The 17599-nt window shown below is 26.6% G+C and overlaps 2 protein-coding genes across 3 annotated transcripts in view; one reads left to right on the top strand and one right to left on the bottom strand.

Annotated features, from left to right (window-relative positions):
• Impbeta11 (importin beta11) overlaps positions 1-11697 on the top strand; it is a 44463-nt gene extending 32766 nt beyond the window's left edge. Inside the window, exons 21-26 of the mRNA XM_087165838.1 lie at positions 47-142; positions 2379-2492; positions 3179-3300; positions 6705-6803; positions 10708-10786; positions 10999-11697. Of these exons, the coding sequence (XP_087021964.1) occupies positions 47-142; positions 2379-2492; positions 3179-3300; positions 6705-6803; positions 10708-10786; positions 10999-11163 (675 nt within the window). The 3' untranslated portion in view covers positions 11164-11697. The remainder of the gene's footprint in view (positions 1-46; positions 143-2378; positions 2493-3178; positions 3301-6704; positions 6804-10707; positions 10787-10998) is intronic.
• A 2228-nt stretch (positions 11698-13925) lies between these two features.
• LOC107446980 (tRNA (34-2'-O)-methyltransferase regulator WDR6) overlaps positions 13926-17599 on the bottom strand; it is a 61607-nt gene continuing 57933 nt past the window's right edge. For both annotated transcript variants that reach the window (XM_016061785.5, XM_087165836.1), the window contains one exon: positions 13926-14129. In XM_016061785.5, the coding sequence (XP_015917271.2) occupies positions 13991-14129 (139 nt within the window). In that variant the 3' untranslated portion in view covers positions 13926-13990. The remainder of the gene's footprint in view (positions 14130-17599) is intronic.

The raw sequence follows: 17599 nt of genomic DNA, 5'->3' as shown, positions 1-17599 counted from the left end.
TATTATCTGAAATCTGCTAAAATTGTAAGTCGTTATTTAATTTTAGGTTGTTGAAACTGTGTTCATTTTATTTCCGGAGGATGGTCCAGTGCTATTTGAACCATTATTGCCTTATGTGTTGACTTTAGCCTTAGATAAATATGTAAGACTTTGTAGTATTTGAAGAACTTATTATGTTACTTTAGTAACATGTTTGTTGTATGCATCAGTAGTTAGCATCAGCAGTTAAATTATTGTTACAATAAACAGTTTAAACACTAAAGGCTTAAGAATTAATGTGTTTAAATCCAAATAACTTTTCAAAATTTAAACTTTTTAAAAATTATTATTAAAATTATTAACAACTTTTACGTTGCAATATTCAGTTTTGCTTCTATATTTATTGCCTACTACTTTTTTTTTATTGTAAACTGAATTTAGATTCACCATTTTTCCTTAATAGTTATGTTTTTGATTTTTTTCAACTTATATTTATTAAACTTTTTATAATTTTTTAAATTTATATTTTTCTAATTACAATTTATTTATTACTTTGTTTCTGCATTAAAATTTAAATTTTTAAAGAAATATCTGAAAATAACTTTCAAAATAACAATTTTAAAATGTATATCTTTTTTTAGTAAGTGAATTTAAAAATGTAAAAAAATTTATAGTACCCTATAACTGCGTTTAAACTCTTATTAGTCTGTGTTTTGCCTATATTTTTTAAATTGCTCAATCAGAATGTAATTTAAGCTGTATATAAAATAGCTGTATTTTTTACTGAATATAACCACTTTAAATTTTTTTATGCCTGTGACTCCTTTTCATGGGTCAAATGGTTTATGTGACCTTATCAGAGATGATTGTGCTCCGGAAAAGTTAGGAAATTTAAAAATGTTTCTTAGTTAGGAAATTTAAAAATTTAAAGAAATTTATAGTACCCTATTACTGTGTTTAAACTCTTATTAGTCTGTGTTTGGTCTATTTGTTTTTTAAATTTATCAATCAGAATGTAATCTTAGCTGTTTATATAAGTAAGGTTTGCTGTTTAAATGAAATATTGCTGAATATAACCACTTTAAACTTTTTTTTTGCGTGTGACTCCTTTTCACAGTCAAATGGTTTATGTGATCTTATGATCTTACTTGCATATATGTCCTTATATGTATATAATAAAATTTATAATCTTATACCACTCTTGGCTGAATAGCAGCGACTCGGATACATTGTCGCAGAACACTACAGAGTTCTTGCTGGAGGATTTTCTTTTGAAAAGTAAAAGAAAATTACTTTTCTTTTCTACAAAAATTTACACGTTACATTTGAATCAGGCATTTAGATAATAACTTTTTGACAAGCTTAATTTACGATGATAGTATTGTAAATCAATGCCATGTTTCGAATGTACGGCAGTTATTGATATTGATTTTCACATGAATTTTAAGTATCCTGATATATTTGAAACAATATGAAAAATTCGAAAAGTGCATTTCAGTATTTACCTTTTAAGGCAATAATTCTATCAAATTTTTGGCAGTTATTGCTATTGATTTCTCCATAGTTTTTAAATCCAATATTTTTTTATGCGATATTATTTATTGTAACAACCTTAATCTCAAAGCAAAACATGCATGTGAGGATCCCGATTTGTGTGATTACTTCTATAGATTTCATAATTTTTAATTTTTTTAAATTTATTGTGATGATTATTTGCAAAGTGCAAAGAAGGAAATAATTTTTGTGTCCCTCTCCCACAAAATGCGAGAATTTCATCCATAATATTGTAATAAGATATTATTGTATGTTTTATTAAGAAAATTATATAGTTTTTTGTAAACACAACGCTTTTGTTATTTTAAATTTGTAGCATATATGTTGGTTATTATTAAAAGTATTGTGCAGAAAAAATATTAGTAATAGAGAGTTTTGTCACAGATAGCTCAGAAAAATTCTGCCACAGAGTTTACACTAAAAATAACTGTTTAAAAACTAAAACTCTGTAAATTTTTCGATTCTTATTTGTTAGAAATTTTATAGATTTTATTTAAATAAAAAGATTCTGAAAATTATTGTAAAATTTTTTGTAAAAAAATAGAAAATTATGAAGCTAACTTTTGTGATGAAATTCTGATAAATTAAATGCAGAACTACTAAATTTATCTGTGATGAAATCTTTTCTTTGGAATTGAAAAATCTTTATTGAAAATAAAGCATTTGAAATTAATTTTGGTAATGATATGAGGAAATTTCTTCAGAGGACCTTTCAAAATCTGTTTCTATAACATATTTTTCTTTTTTATATCTAAAATAGTTTGAGGTATACATTTCTTGTTGTTATATGTCTAATTTTGTTTACTTACTGATTTCCTTGCTTAGTTTTTCTTTTTATAATTTAGGAACTGCCTTTGAGTTCAACTATTCAATTGAGTATTTTGTCCAGAGTTATATTACACAACCCAAACTGTTTTAGTAGAATTTTACAAGCCAAAGCAGATGAATGCCGGAAAGATGTAAGCAAAATTTTTATTTTTTTTCTTTCACCCTTACATTTCATAATCTAGCTTTAAAAGCTTTTTTTATTAAATTAAAAAGAAAAATAGCAATTCAAAATATTTTTGCATTCCAATCAATTATGTTATCAAAGTTATTTTATTGATTATGAAATTATTTTGTTAACTTTAATTCGTTAAATTGAAGATTTTATCGTGAGGAAATAAGATAAATATATGATACTTAATGATTCCTTTACTACTACCTAATGAATAATTAATGCTTCTATAGTAGTTCATGATTCCTTCCTTTGAAATAAAGGTTTTTTTGTTTTGTTTTGGCAGTTATCAGTTATTTGAAGTTTTACATATAGTTTTAAGATGCTCTAAAAATTAATTGTTAACAAATTATTTTCATTAAAAAATATTTACTCAAAATTTCAACTTTCTTACTTTTTTAAAGAGAAAAATATTTAAAAATCTATTAATCTTGTGAAATTGGCAATTTTTGTTTTGTGACAATAATTATTCTCAAGAACCCATAAAAGGCCTTACTGTGTATTTATCACCATTAAAATGCTTTTTTCCCCCTTCAACTAATTGATCAATCCTTTTACATTACACAGTGAAGTATGATTTGTGATTGTTAATTTTTTAAAAAAAGTCTGTAATCATTTCTTTCATTTTTGTGTTCAATGCAACTAAAGGTGGGGAGCATCCTAGATGATTTTCTAATATTATGGCTTGAAAGAATGCCTCTTGCAAATCCTATCCAGAGGAAGAAACTTCTTGGATTAGCTTTAACTTGTCTTCTGACTTCTAATATGAAGTAAGTTTTTTATTATTTTTTTTTAGAATGCTACTGGCTAGGGTCCGTTCACTATTATGAACTGTTTCTTCATGTGCCTCTGAACATGTCATAATAGTAAAGCTCTTCCGGCTGCATGCGAAGACGTATACTGCCACGTTTTTCTATGTAGTTTTAGTCCTGATTGTGTGTCCTACTTCCTATAGAAGTTTGTTACAACATTTATGTGACCCTCTGTTTTATATAACGTTTATAAGCTTTTACTTTTCGACAGAAAATGGACTGAAAATGTCATTAAAAGAAAGTTGCGTTAGGAGAAAAACTAGTTTCTGATTTAAAAACCCCACACCCGAATAAGGCAAGATCAAGTATTTGTATAAATACAACAAAAAATTTGTTCCCAAGTGGTTGACAACTTTTCATTATTACTTTACCATGACTAATAACAGGGATTCCATGGGATTTAAAAACTGCTTAATTTTGGAAAATAAGGGCTCTTTAAAGTACTTACTTTTGGTACAAGGTTTAAAGTCCTTAATTTTTCAGCCTCACTATTTTCAGCTATTGGAACAATTTTTCAGTTTAATTTTTTACAACAAAAAGTCGTTCTTTTATCACCTAAAATTAGACCATGCATCAAAGGGAGGGAGTTTTAGGGAGAAAAGTGTGTGAGGGGGCAACAGGCAAGGGGAAGGAAGCATGACTTTTCATTAATATATTTGTTCTTTCATTAATATATTTGTTCTTTCATTAATATATTCTGCCTTTTGCCTAGAATAATACTCTATGATTAGAGTAAATCAATCTAAAAGAAAAGAATACAGTGTGGACAAAGGGGTCACATGGAAGAGATAGTGCTTTTTTTGGGGGGAGGGAGGAGCTAGGGTACCTAAGTAGAACTGAAATTGAAAGACGTCAGAATTAAAGAAATTGAGTTCTACTGGAAACGCCTCTGCTTATAGAAATGAAGTAAAGTCCTAAGAAAAGAAGTATCAGAATTCTTTTTTAAGCAGAGTCTATATCAAAAACTATTTCTAAAATTCTTGAAGAATTAAATTAATTTGTATAATATTTCAATGTGTGATAGGTAACTGTAAATTTATAGAAAGCAGTAACATTTTTTAAAATTCACGATGCTGTTAAAAACTAAACTTATCTGTAAAACAGTGTTTGAAAAATCACAGCCCACCTAGGTTTTTCATCCAAAACCTGGGGTTTATTGAGTTTTTGATGAAAATACTGTTTTTTCTGAAGTACTTTAAATTTCTATTCCTGAGTACTAAATAAGAATACATGTTTTGCTGCTTACAAAAAAGTTAAATATTTGGTAACTATTTATAACTTGTTTTGTTGCAATGTAAAATTTTTTTCCTTCAAGTTTTAAATTCTTTTGCTATTATTTTTATTTCTTAAGGATAAACAGATTGTTGCTTAAAAATGTAAATCTACTCAATTAACTTTTTGTTATTAATGTCTAATAGAATAAAATTCCAGCTTACATTTTAATAATCATTTTATTCAGTTAATATTGCAACTTAATATACTGTTTTTTATTAACTTTTGGCTGCTTTAAAATTAGTTCATGTTTTTTGCCAGATTGTTTAGTAAATATTATGTAAAATTAAGTCCTAATATCAGTTTTGGATGGAAATAATTTTATACAAAGCTTATCATAAAAGTAAATATAACAGATTTTCTGTTTAGTAATAGTTTCAAAATGGTTAAGTTACAAATGTTTTTCATTAATATTTTTTTACAAAACTTTACCTGATAAGGTGATATTACAGGTATACTTTATAATTCAGCTTTCGGTTTAAACTGTTAATCTGGGATAAAAATAAAATATCAAATCATAATAATGGTAGAGAATAATATTGAGAATGATAGAGGATGATAAAGAAATATTACAAATAAATATCTATAAATGATCGTGGATTTAAAAATAAATAACTTATCAGTATTTGTTATATAAGAAACCTTACAAATTTTCTGACAATAGAAATGTATTGATACCTTTGAAAAATTGTTCTAGACCCTTTCATTTATATGTTTCCCTGAGAACTAATAAAAAACATATTGGTGCAAAAATTATAAATTTTCTCAAACATAATTATATTTTTATGTTATAAAAACTTTCATAAAGATATTTATTGCAATGAATTTTTTTTTTTTTAAATATTAAATTAAGCTTAGTGAAAAAAAATGGAATGATTTAAGGTGCATGGATATCAGTATGGCCTGTTTTTACTTGAAATAGGACTTAATTTAACATGACATCATATAGTTACCCCTTAACAATCAGTTAAGTTTCAAGAAAACGGTCACAATAGTGCATTTTTTTTGGGGGGGGGGCTTTTGTATTTGTACTATGTATTTGATTAGTGCTGCAACTAGTTTAAAATAAACTATCTGCAATTACCTTAAAAATATTCTGGTACTGCCATCAGGTGTGTAAAATGAGAAATAAAATGTTTTGCGTGCAAAAGAAATGAATTAGTTTTATTCTTATTGGCGCATTACTAAAGAACACTCCAGCCGGTCAATATCACGGGAGCGAGAAATCGTGGGCGAAAACTCACCCCGTCATTTTCACGGGAGCGAGAAGGAAGGGGTTAAGGAAACTACTCTCATGCATAACTCTAATTAAACTTTTTTTTATTAATTCTTTTAATTCCTTTATAAATGAAACATTTTATTAATAGAAAAGAAAGAATTTTTTGGGCACAACAGAATATTTAGCAAACTTGGCCCACAACTGAATATGTGATGCATGTCTAGTAGCAAAATATAAAAAATTGTTATAATAATATATTCCTTGTTTCTTCTTGTTTGTTTCGATAAAATCATTAAAATTGGAATACGGATTAGTTTCATAGATGTCGTTAATCTGAAAATATTTTTTAAAAAACCGACCCGGGTTTGCAAAAATTGCATAGTCCTTCTTTGGCGAGCCCTGTTAATTAATACAATTATATTAGTATTTACATTATAATAAAATTGTTTTCTGTTATTTTTTATTTATTTATTGAATTACTTTTTTAAGAAAGGTAAATAATTGGCCTTGCCACTGGTTCTTGATTTTTCCGAAAAGTCTTTAATTTTTTCAAAAGAAGTCCCTAAAAGTGCTTAATTTTTGCTTTGTTAAGAAGAGTGGAAACCCTGCATAATGTGTTTTATTAAAAACCAAAAGTTAAAATTTTTTTTATAGTCTGCTTTTTGCACTAATGAGTGTTTGTTGTCCAACCAGAAAATTTTAATCCTTTTTATTTTACTCTCTAACTTTGACCTAAGATCACCTAGACCTAAATCGTTAAGAATTATAAATATTGATTTCTATATTTCTGCCTATTGTCAGTTGTTTTAAATCATTAACTTGAACTGGCATAAATAGAATACTAATACATTTTGTTGAACTATTTTTTCAGCACTGTTCATGAAAAAATATGTGGAATACTTTTAGCTGTTGTTGAAGTTTTATATGATATTACAAAAGTTAATAGAGAAAACTGTTCTGGATCTGATGAGTGAGTCTAATAATTTTTCTGTTTTGATCATTTCACATCTGATGTAATTTTTATCATCCTGGAGCTTTATTACTGAAAACTTAAAACAGAGTTTTTGTAATTTTGTGGGCTAAATGTGCCATTAAGAGTTACAAATCTTAATGTTATGATAGAGGTCATCCAAACTTTGTAATTCAGATTTCTAGTTTTTGATTGGGTGGAATTGTTTTCACCAATTTTAAAATGTTTCCATTGATTTAACATTCAACAATGTAAAATCCAAACATTCTTTTAAATTGCTTACCAATGAGAATACCAGGATATCAAATACATTCTAGAACAGCAGTTCCCAAATAGTGTTCCACAGAACCCTAGGGTTTTGTAGAAGTGGTAAAGGAGTTTCGTGAGTCAGGATTGCATAGCTGCCAACTGTTCTAAATTTTTTGGATTTGTTCCTAATTTTTAAATCAAATCTGAAATTTTTATAAAAAATCTGAATTTTCATAAAATTGCAGTATATTTGCTTTTAAACCAATTCCGTATTCTGATAGCCGCAACCACGCTTCCTGTGTTTATTGTGCTGAGGTAATTTTTAACAGCTTTTTATTAGAAAATACTATTCCAATAGCTGTTGCGGATCATTTCACTAAGATGAATCTTTAGAAACTATTATTATTTTTTAAAAAATTTATTGTAGTATTTTTACACTTGCATCAGAAATATTTGTTTGTGATGCAGATTATTATTTACCTGTGTTTTATAATTTTGAGAAGAATAATTGTGTATTAATAGGTAATGGTTGCTTCGAAATTATTATACCGGTATTCCTAATTATAAAATATTAATATTATTAATTTCCCACAAAACATAGTGCTTCTAGTTTTGTTTTACTAATTTACATACGGTATTTAAATATATGTCTATTAATGTTATTATTTAATAGTTAAATTTTGGTCTTACTCTCGTAATTTTTGCCTATTATTTTGTCGCATATAGTGTTCCTAATTTTTGATTCCTAAGGTTGTCAGCTATGGGATTATTTTTAACCATTTTTTTATTATGTTTGTAATTATATTTAGATCCAGTCAATAATCTATTATTCATATAATATTTCGATTGCCTTTATCCAATTATTTAAAATATTCAATGTATTGAGCATTGCATTTTAAAGCAATGAAAAAATAAAATTCTTTTTTCAAAGTAAGCATAATTTTTCAAATAACAATGTATTACTTTATGAAGTTGAGATTAATTTTAAAAAATTCAAAATAAAAAGAATTAATTGGTTAATAAATAAGTTTTCCTAGTAGCTATTTATTAAACTTCTTTGCAGTTCTTTTTAGTTTTCTTGCCTATTTTATTCATTTTCAGTTTATAAACACCAAAAATGAATTCATAACTAGACTACATTCAACTCCAAATCTGAATTAAACTGTGGGACATAATACCTAAATTAAAAGTATTTGTGATAAAACATTGTACAAATTTCATTTCTCTTTTTAAGCATTTTCAAAGGAAAGTATTCTCTGCTAAGTTAATAGGTTTGCAATTGTTTTTATATACTTTATTTATAAAGTCCCTGAAAGAATGTTGATCACTTAGGGTTCTTTAGCTATAAAAAATTTGGAATCACTGGTCTAGACTAATCATCTGGAATTTGCGGTACTAATATTATTGCATATATATGTTATCTTACCGATTTTCTGGATCAATAAAATTAGCAATTATTAATCAGCTATAAGAATAATTTTATATAGTAACTTAAACATTGGCATAACATAACTTAAGATTAATTTTACCTAGACAAAAAAAGTATTTTGGAAGAAAAACTGATTTATAGTCCAAAATAATTAATCCAACTCCTGGCAGATAAAAGAAAAAGACCAACTTTATAATTGTTCCAGTCCTGTAATATTGTCTATGCATAAGTACATAAAGTATTCTACAGTAAGAATTTTTCTTTTTATGAATATGAATTAGAAATTTTGCTCTTTGATCTGTTTCATAACCTGAAACATCAGGCAAAAAATACAATTCATGCACATTTTGAGTTAAAAATATTGTATGACTAAAAGTATAAAACCAACAAAATATGTTTTTTTTATAGTTGTTTTACAGTAAAACAGTAGTTTTTACTATAAAATCAAGCACAAAAATTTAAAGCTTAACTTTAATTATAGCTATTTCCTATTCCAAAACATGTCCTAAAATCATTTCCTTTGAAATGTTTTGGTATTGTATTACTTGTATTGTTTATGTATTACTTTGTATTGTATTGTTTGAGTTCATATGCAGATAGTTTTATTTTTATTTAGTTGACTATTTATTTATCAACAGTACTTTAAAGTGCCACTTTAAATGTTATATAAATCTTTAAAAGTAATTAAAAAAAAATTTTCTTTTTTAACATTTGTATGAGAGGGTTAGGATATTCCGTCTCACCATAGTATGTTAAACATTCAAAATTTTATCATGTTATTTGATATCATGACTATCTCTAAACTTTTAAAAGTGAAATACGTATCAGAAACTTATGTTTCATGCAGGAATGTTTAAAAAAAAGCTTAATTCAGAAATAATTGGGATAAAGCTGGGAATCATTTTAAAGTTGAGCTTTAGGCCCAAAATGTACAGTTTGCCATTCCTCCAAGGGGAGCTTTAGTCACCATTTACTAAGGTGGAGAAATGGTCAAAAATGGAATAAAGTTAACTTTAGTATCTAGACAAATGAGGTATTTTTCTGTTTTTTTCTTCTATTTATGTTGAAATTGTATGAAATCAAAACAATGTAAATAGAGCTAATACTTTAAAACTTTATCAGTATTGCAGTTTTCAGTAAAGAAGTTTAATCAGTAATGCATAGCTATTCAGACAAGTGAATTATAATTTCGTATGTATTATTTTTTAATCGAAATGGAGAGAAAAAGTTGATGGTTTAAGTATACATGATATATTAAATAAAATACAGTTTTTTTAGTTATGTGTCGGATATTCTAAGTAAAATCTTTGTTTACTCTGAATCAAATGTGACTAACAGAGCTAATAATTAAGAACTTTTTTGAGTTTTCAGTATAATTCTTAACTTAGATGTATTTACACATAAAGCAGTTATAACTGTTGTTTCTTTTAGTCCTATTGATGTGCTTTTAGTTTCTTTTGATTCAGTGTGAAAAAGCACATTGGAAACAATACCTGGCTTGTCTAGACAGGTATAATATATATAACAGGCTGTGTAAATATATATAAATCCAAAAATTAACATATGTTTCATGTTTCAGAACTTTTAAAATAATTGTTCTATTGACTTGATTTTGGTTTTAATTGATTCAATGTAAAAAATGCATAAGAATCATTACCTCACATGACTAGATAAGAATAACAAGCTTATAAATAGGCATAACTTAAAAAGATAATTTTTTTATATTCGGTACCTACTAAATAAATAGCTTTCCTTAATTCCAGCCTTCTCCTAGTTATTTCTTTACTCAATGATGTAGAAACCATCTTATCTTACATAGCTTCAGTAATTTCCATCTATTAATTAGTAGATTAACTGATGGTAAGTCTTGAATTATTGATAACCTACTTTTATAATCGAAATTAAATGTTGCATTAATTGAAGAGGTGACTAGATGAAAAAATTTACTTTAAAATTTATACAAAGACAATAGATAATTTGATGTATGAATTATTCACATTCTACACCCATTAATTACTTACAGTTGCCATTTTACAATTCAGTCATTCTAAGATGGAACATTTTTACACTGGGGGATTTTTTGCAAAAATAATAATAAATTGTCATCAAATAATTTTGTCCAAAAGAAAATATTTTAATTATTAAAGGCATAAAAAAATCTAATCTATTTTAATATATATATTTTTTTAAGTTTAAATTATTATTTTTCTGATCTTTTTTACATAGTATGTTGGTCATTAATCCAGGAGAAATATCTGATCTAGATGAAGAAATTGAAACAGAACAAGATAAAAGAAAACGGGAGGTAATACTCAGTATATTTTTATACAGTTAGTGTATCAATTATGTGTTTAGTATTAGAATTAAATTAACTGAAAAGTAAGTTAAATTTTTACAATAATAATCTCTAATTACAGTGAAGTCACTGACAAAATGTACACTTATTACGATTATTCTACAGATAAATTTTGTTGTCAGTTTATTAAAATTTTAAACTGTTTTTACTTATTTTAACAGTTAACATTATTGGATCCTGTTTATACAGTGGTATTGAGAGATTATTTATACAACCAAGTAATGGCCTTACAGCAATCAGTAGGTGCTACAAAATTTCAAGATCTTATGTCTACAGTTGATGTTGAAACCATGGATGAATTGCAAGTCTACCTAAAGCAATCATAAAATTGTAAATGCAATACCTTTTATATGAGCATGCTAAAGAATGAATCATGTAAATAAGGAACACGTGGGACGATCATATTATGAAATATTGAGTATGAAATAAATCTAATTTTTACAGTTGTTTTTAATGATAGGAATATTTTTTGTGCCATAAAAAACAATCAAAAACTTAAATGAGAACAGAAACATAAATGTTTAAAAGAAGGATATGTGCACTGACAAGTTTAAATGCAATTTATATCATCAATTGTTTGTTAACTTATTCTTTTTGACTTAAAGCAAGCGGGTTGTCAGAATTCTTTTAATCCATTACAATTTTTAGTAATCTCTTAATATTTTTTATTTGCAATTTTGAGCTTTTTTTTTTCTTTGGGAATTATTTGTATGTAAACTTTTATGTTAAAAGTTAATAGCATCTTTATCATCATTAACTAGTCGACACTTATTTTCCTTTCATTGCTCATTATATTTTATTGTGTTTAATTTTTGTTTTGTTGAAGCCAAAAAATTTTGAAAAATAAATCTTTTTTATGAGTTTTGCTTCTTTACTCTAAAGTTGCTCCAAAGGACATGCCTCGCAATTCTCCTATTTTTTCTATAATTTGGGAAAAGTCTTGTATTTCCTATTTTTTCTTTTGATGTTCATCATTCAGAATGCTAACGTAAAATCCCACCCAGAATATGTATACCTTTTAAAAGTGTTCATTTTTGGTTTGGAATGCCTTTCATATCTTTCTTATTAGTTATTTCATATCTTTTCTTTAAAATGATTGCCCTAAATAAAACAGTGCTTGCATTAAAAAAAAATTATAATTCTTAAAGAAAATTCATAGATCTCTAATATTTTCAAAAATTTCCAGTTATTTTCCTAAAGAATTTCTAAATTTATTTACTTTAATTTATCAAGCTTATGAAATTGCAGGCTAGTAACATTGTTTATTGAAATGCTTACATTTAGTCTTTTTTTTTATTGGACTTAGTTTATTTCAAATACAATATCTGCTTACAACCACCCTTGGACAGTTGTAGTATAGATAATTTAGGCAAGTGGTTCCCAAAAAATGTTCAACACAACCCTAAGATTTCATAGAAGGATGATAGGGATCCATGGAGTTAGGATATTTTTAACCAAAGAAACAATGAATAAATACGTTTAACTGAAGCTGACATCTTTAGGGAGTACAAGATACGGAAGTCATAAAAGCAAATCCTTTTCTATCAAGAGAGCACGACAAATGTCTAAAATTGCTCTCACGTACCTTAAAGGTTTTGCCAAAGTCCAGGAAGAGAATAATAGGGCAAGATCAAGTCTTGATCGAACTGCCCCAGTCAAGCATTTCTATTAATGATGTCACTATTTTCTCTCTCTTTTTTTCCTCCTTCTACGCAAATTAGGGGGCGTTGTTTTTATGTTTATTTCAATTTAGTTGTGTTTGGCGGTCAGTAGTGTAATTTGGTTATTGGATTTTTGTTTCAAGTAAGCTTTTGTGCATATTATTATGTATTTCTCTTGATTTTATACTTCTGTATTTGCTTTATGTATTTTATATTCTCTTCCTGGACTTTGGCAAAACCTTGGGATACAGAGAGAGCAATTTAGACATTTGTCATGCTCTCTCGATAAAAAAGGTTTTGCTTTCATGGTTTCCGGAGCTGGTACGCCCTGAAGACGTCGGCTGTAGTTGTCATATTTATTCATTTTTTATTGTTTCTTATGTTTCAATTCTATTTGGATTCTCAGCTGCTTAGCGCGTTTTTCCACTGGAAGTATTATTTTTAATTGCTTTAATTATTTTGAATTCTTTTCTTGATATTTTTAACTAGTAATAATCCATAATTTAATTAATACTTCGCTCGTTTATATGAACAAGATTAGGTTAGATGATATTTCGCTCATCTTTGTGTAAAATGTGAATGGAAAAAAAAGTGAAATTTGAAATATTTTTTTAAATAACAATATACAGAATAAATTATTAAAAGGATATGTATTTATAAGAATTTCATAAGTATTTCTCATCAAGCTTTTTGATTCAAAATAAAATAACTACATTCAATAATAAAGAATTTCTGCTAATAATTCTCATGGTTTGAAACAGTTCCTATTTGAAAACCATAATTCAGCTTATTTTACTCATTTTCAGCAGAAGCATACACCAAAAAAAAAAAAAAAAATATTTCATAATACTTAATATTTCAATTTACACATTAAATCATTTCAAAATAAATAGTGGTTGTCTTTTTTTTTTTTTTTAGTATATTCACAGCTAATGGTGAACTTTTTGTTAGGCTCGGATTTCCGCTTAAAGAAGCGTGATCATTTAGGGTTCCATAGCTAGAAAAAATCGGGTACCACTGATTTAGACAATTGTGGTCATCATAGGAAAAGGTGTAAAGAAAATAGTCGCAGGGTTTTATTACTTTTGAAGCTTAAGCTCTTTTTTTAATGTTTTGACACAAGTCTGTTTAGGAGGAATTATTTTTTATTTTAAAATTAAATCCTTCACATAATTCATTTAAAAATGGAGCTAATGACATCAATCACAACACTGGCTGCTGCACCTCTAGAAAGTTTGACAGTTTCTCTTTAAAATAAAGGTTCTGAACCTAAAATAACGGTAATTTTTACAGGAGAAAAAGCTGTGTATTTTTTTAAAAATTCAGTATTCTTAATACTTTTATTATAAAAAAAAAATCATAAAATCAACAAGCAATTTATACATGCTTGTACTTACCAATCTTTAATATGACAAGAAACAATAATCTTTAAAACAAAAAATATTTTTTTATTAAAAGTTAGAAAATTTTATTTACAATAATACAATTTAAATCAATGCACTTTAAGATAAGGATAGGGATCTTGTATGAAATGCAGTATAAGTTCCTTAAAATCCAGATCATCTTCCTTTGTAAATCTAAAAACTTCAAATCCTTGACCACATACTGCCAAATTCCATTCATTAAAGTCACTGTAACAAAGTGAAAAATGTAAGTAACAAATTATCTGAAATGGAATTTGAGTTATGCTTTCCGATTTGATGATTTAATATGACAAACAAAGTCTATAAATATATTTTAGCTAAATCCTAACTTATAAGTTATTTTATGCATATTTTAAAGCTTATTAAAAATAAACACTGCTTCAGAGAGAGCTTTTAAAAAAAAATCTATGAAATTTTTCTGTTGTCTCTAATGGTATTAAAATAACCTTTGTGCTAAAGTAGCAAAAGTAACCTATGACAGTGTAGTATTTGTTATCTTTAATTACTTTAATGCAAATGACTAACAAACATTATATTTAGTTGAAAATATAACATACTGTCCACACCTGATATAACGACCCTGTATGGTCCAAACCTAAATGGACGTTATAACGTAAGTTTGCTATATAGCGAATATACAAAAATGTAGCAAATATTTAATCATAAGTTGTTATGCTGGGTACCAAAATGATCATCACTAAACCAGAGATCATTACATTCCAGAGGAACTACTAAGTAAAAATAAAATCAAGAATGCATGTTTTCTGTGTACATGTTTTAAATCTAGTTTAGAAATATTACATGTTTTAAAACTAAAATAAACCACTTAATACATCACTTAACAAAAGCCTGAATACAGTATTCAGACAAGAATAATATATACAGGGTTCATACAGAGATCAGAAGAAATCCAAGGAGTCTAAAATTTTAAGGACTTATCAAAAATTTAAAAACTTTGTGTAAAAGATAACTAGACAGTTTTTTTTTAAAATTAAAAAGCAGTTATTATAAGGGACTTGCTGAAATGTATATTTTGCATATTTTTTTCTAGCCCTTTTGAAATAAATTTTGACTTTGTTAAACTTCATCAAGAAAAATAAATAAAGTTATCACTTTTACACATAAATACATTTTTCAGTTTCAAATATTGTAATAAATCTTGTTAAAGTGCAAACTTAGTAAGTTTATCTATGCAATGCAATAATCTAAGGAGTTTCTAAGGACTAATTTGAAAATCTAAGTAGTTCCAAGTACTCCTCAGAGACTTTTTTATTTCTAAGGAGTCTGTACGCAACTGCTGTCTTGTACGCTTCTGCTAAAAAGTTTTTCTACCTGAATGATTGATGGAGTAGGCAGAGGAAATCTACTGAAAACACAAACCTGGTCAAGGAGGTCATTATTCGCCAAATTCTTATGACGCCAAAGACAATAAAGGGTCTAAAATGTAAATCCGATTTACCTCGTTTTTGTTGGACATAGTTGATTTATTCTACCTTTAGTGGGAGAATGTAACTTACGGATTTTTGGGGAGAAAAGCTTTCTTATTTGTCTCTTATTTTCGTATGAAATGGGATGAATCAGTAAAAAGTAAAGAAATTTAACTAAAAAAAATTATTCAAAGATTTTAAAAATGTAATTATATTTAATTAAATTTTTGAATGATTTTTCTAAAACCGAATACATTAAAATGAATTTATATAAAATTAGTCTTAGTTAAATTTTGAACTTAAGATCCAAGCTTTAAAATATTTTGTTTTTGTTTGTTTAACCCCGATTTTATGTTATTCTGCTTCGAGGGTTTTTTATCGCTAGTCCGACAGAAAACGTAAAATCGGGGTTTCACTGTAATTATATTTAATTAAATTTTTGAATGATTTTTCTAAAACCGAGTATATTAAAATTAATTCATAAAAAATTAGTCTTAGTTAAATTTTGAATTTAAGATCCAAGCTTTAAAATATTTTGTTTGTTCAGTTCTCCTAAAATTATTCGCTCAATCTCTTTAACAAAATAATAATCTCGTTCGTAATTTATAGCCAGTCTCTTAAACCCTTGAAAGCTTTAAAACTTTTTTAAGTATGAGAATTTCCATGACCTAAACACTATTAAAGTATTTCTTGAGAAATATTTCCTATTGGCTTTAAACTACTTTCGTTTAATTCTGCTGTTCAAAATTTTTTCAATGTTTTGAATTTCTCCTACCTCATAGATTCCGGTTTTTATTATATTTTTCCTCGCTTCAATGTGAAAAGCACGCTTTTGCATAATACCAAAATTGACATGTCAAGAAAAAAATCTCGTATTTGAAAAGGGAAAATTAAGCACTTTTTAAAAACACCCAATTAAAACAGCATCTTTAAGGGCTTTTAAAAAACGAAAGTAAGCACAAGAACTTTTTAAAAACGCTACGCAACATGCTTCAAACATTCTATACAAAATAAAAAACAAAGTATACTTAAAGTTATTTATATTAACAAATCTACAGTTAACGTAAAGAAAATGGAAAATATACCAATTAAAGTTATTAAAAGATTTTTATTTGTAAAAGAGTCTTATATGGCATGTAAAGAACAATGCTAGCATTAACAGATATGCTTAATAATTTTGAATGTCTGTGGTAAAATAAGATTATAATCAAATTAAGTCCCTGAAAATCAAATTTTAATCAAACAAAACGTTAATGTTGTAATGATATTAATATACAGAAGTAACCAACTTTAAAAACATGTATCATAAAGAGAGAAAATCCCAGGTCATTTATAAAAAGTAAAGCAGATCATATCAATGAATAAATTAATAAAGAAAAACATGTCAAAACTTGGAAAAAGTATGCTCAGTTAATAAAAATTAGTGGTTTGGGCATAAAGGAAGAAAATCCCAGGTCATTTATAAAACGTAAAGCAGATCATATCAATGAATAAATTAATGAAAAACATGTCAAAACTTGGAAAAAGTTTGCTTAATTAATAAAAATTAATGGTTTGGGCGAGAAGTTCAACTAAAAAATGCAAGAAATATGGCGGTTTCCGAGATTTTTCAAGGTCAATTTGAATTTCTCAAGGATTTAGCATTATATTCAAATACTTCTTCGGGCTCTTGAAAATCAAAATGAAATTCAAGTATTTTTCAAGGATTCAGCAGATAGAATTATATTCCTTCATTTCGTATGACGAAAACCTATCAACTATATTTATCTCGGTTTGAAGTTAAAGTGGATTTTTCTGGAAGTTAATAAATTTTCGAAAAATTTGTGGAAAAGAAAACTAAGTTTTAAAAAGGAAAGCTTCAGGATCAAAAAAAAATAATCGTAGAAAATTATAAAACCTTAATATAATAATAAACAAAATTGCTGCTAAAATTTTGTTAATACTACTATTAAAGAGACTATTGAATGATTTCTCAGTTCATTACTGAACATGACACATGAATTTAATTTAATTCTTTATTTCGCAATTCTGTATCATGGTTTAAATATCAGTAAGAAATAGGTTCAATCATAATCACATAAAATTCTGAAATAAAATTATAATTTCTTATTATGTTTTTACGGTGCAATTACCTTATTATGCTAAATTCTTATATGTGTTTCATTTTCAAACCTCTTTGATACAGATGATAAATCATGTAGTTTAAAATTATTAATCATAATAATAATAACATTATGATCGATTTCGTTA

The sequence above is a fragment of the Parasteatoda tepidariorum genome, chromosome 6, assembly GCF_982258835.1.
Source record: "Parasteatoda tepidariorum strain Cologne lab strain chromosome 6, Ptep-v5.0, whole genome shotgun sequence".
NCBI classification, from domain to species: Eukaryota; Metazoa; Arthropoda; class Arachnida; order Araneae; family Theridiidae; genus Parasteatoda; species Parasteatoda tepidariorum.
This window is presented reverse-complemented; position numbering and strand designations above follow the sequence as displayed.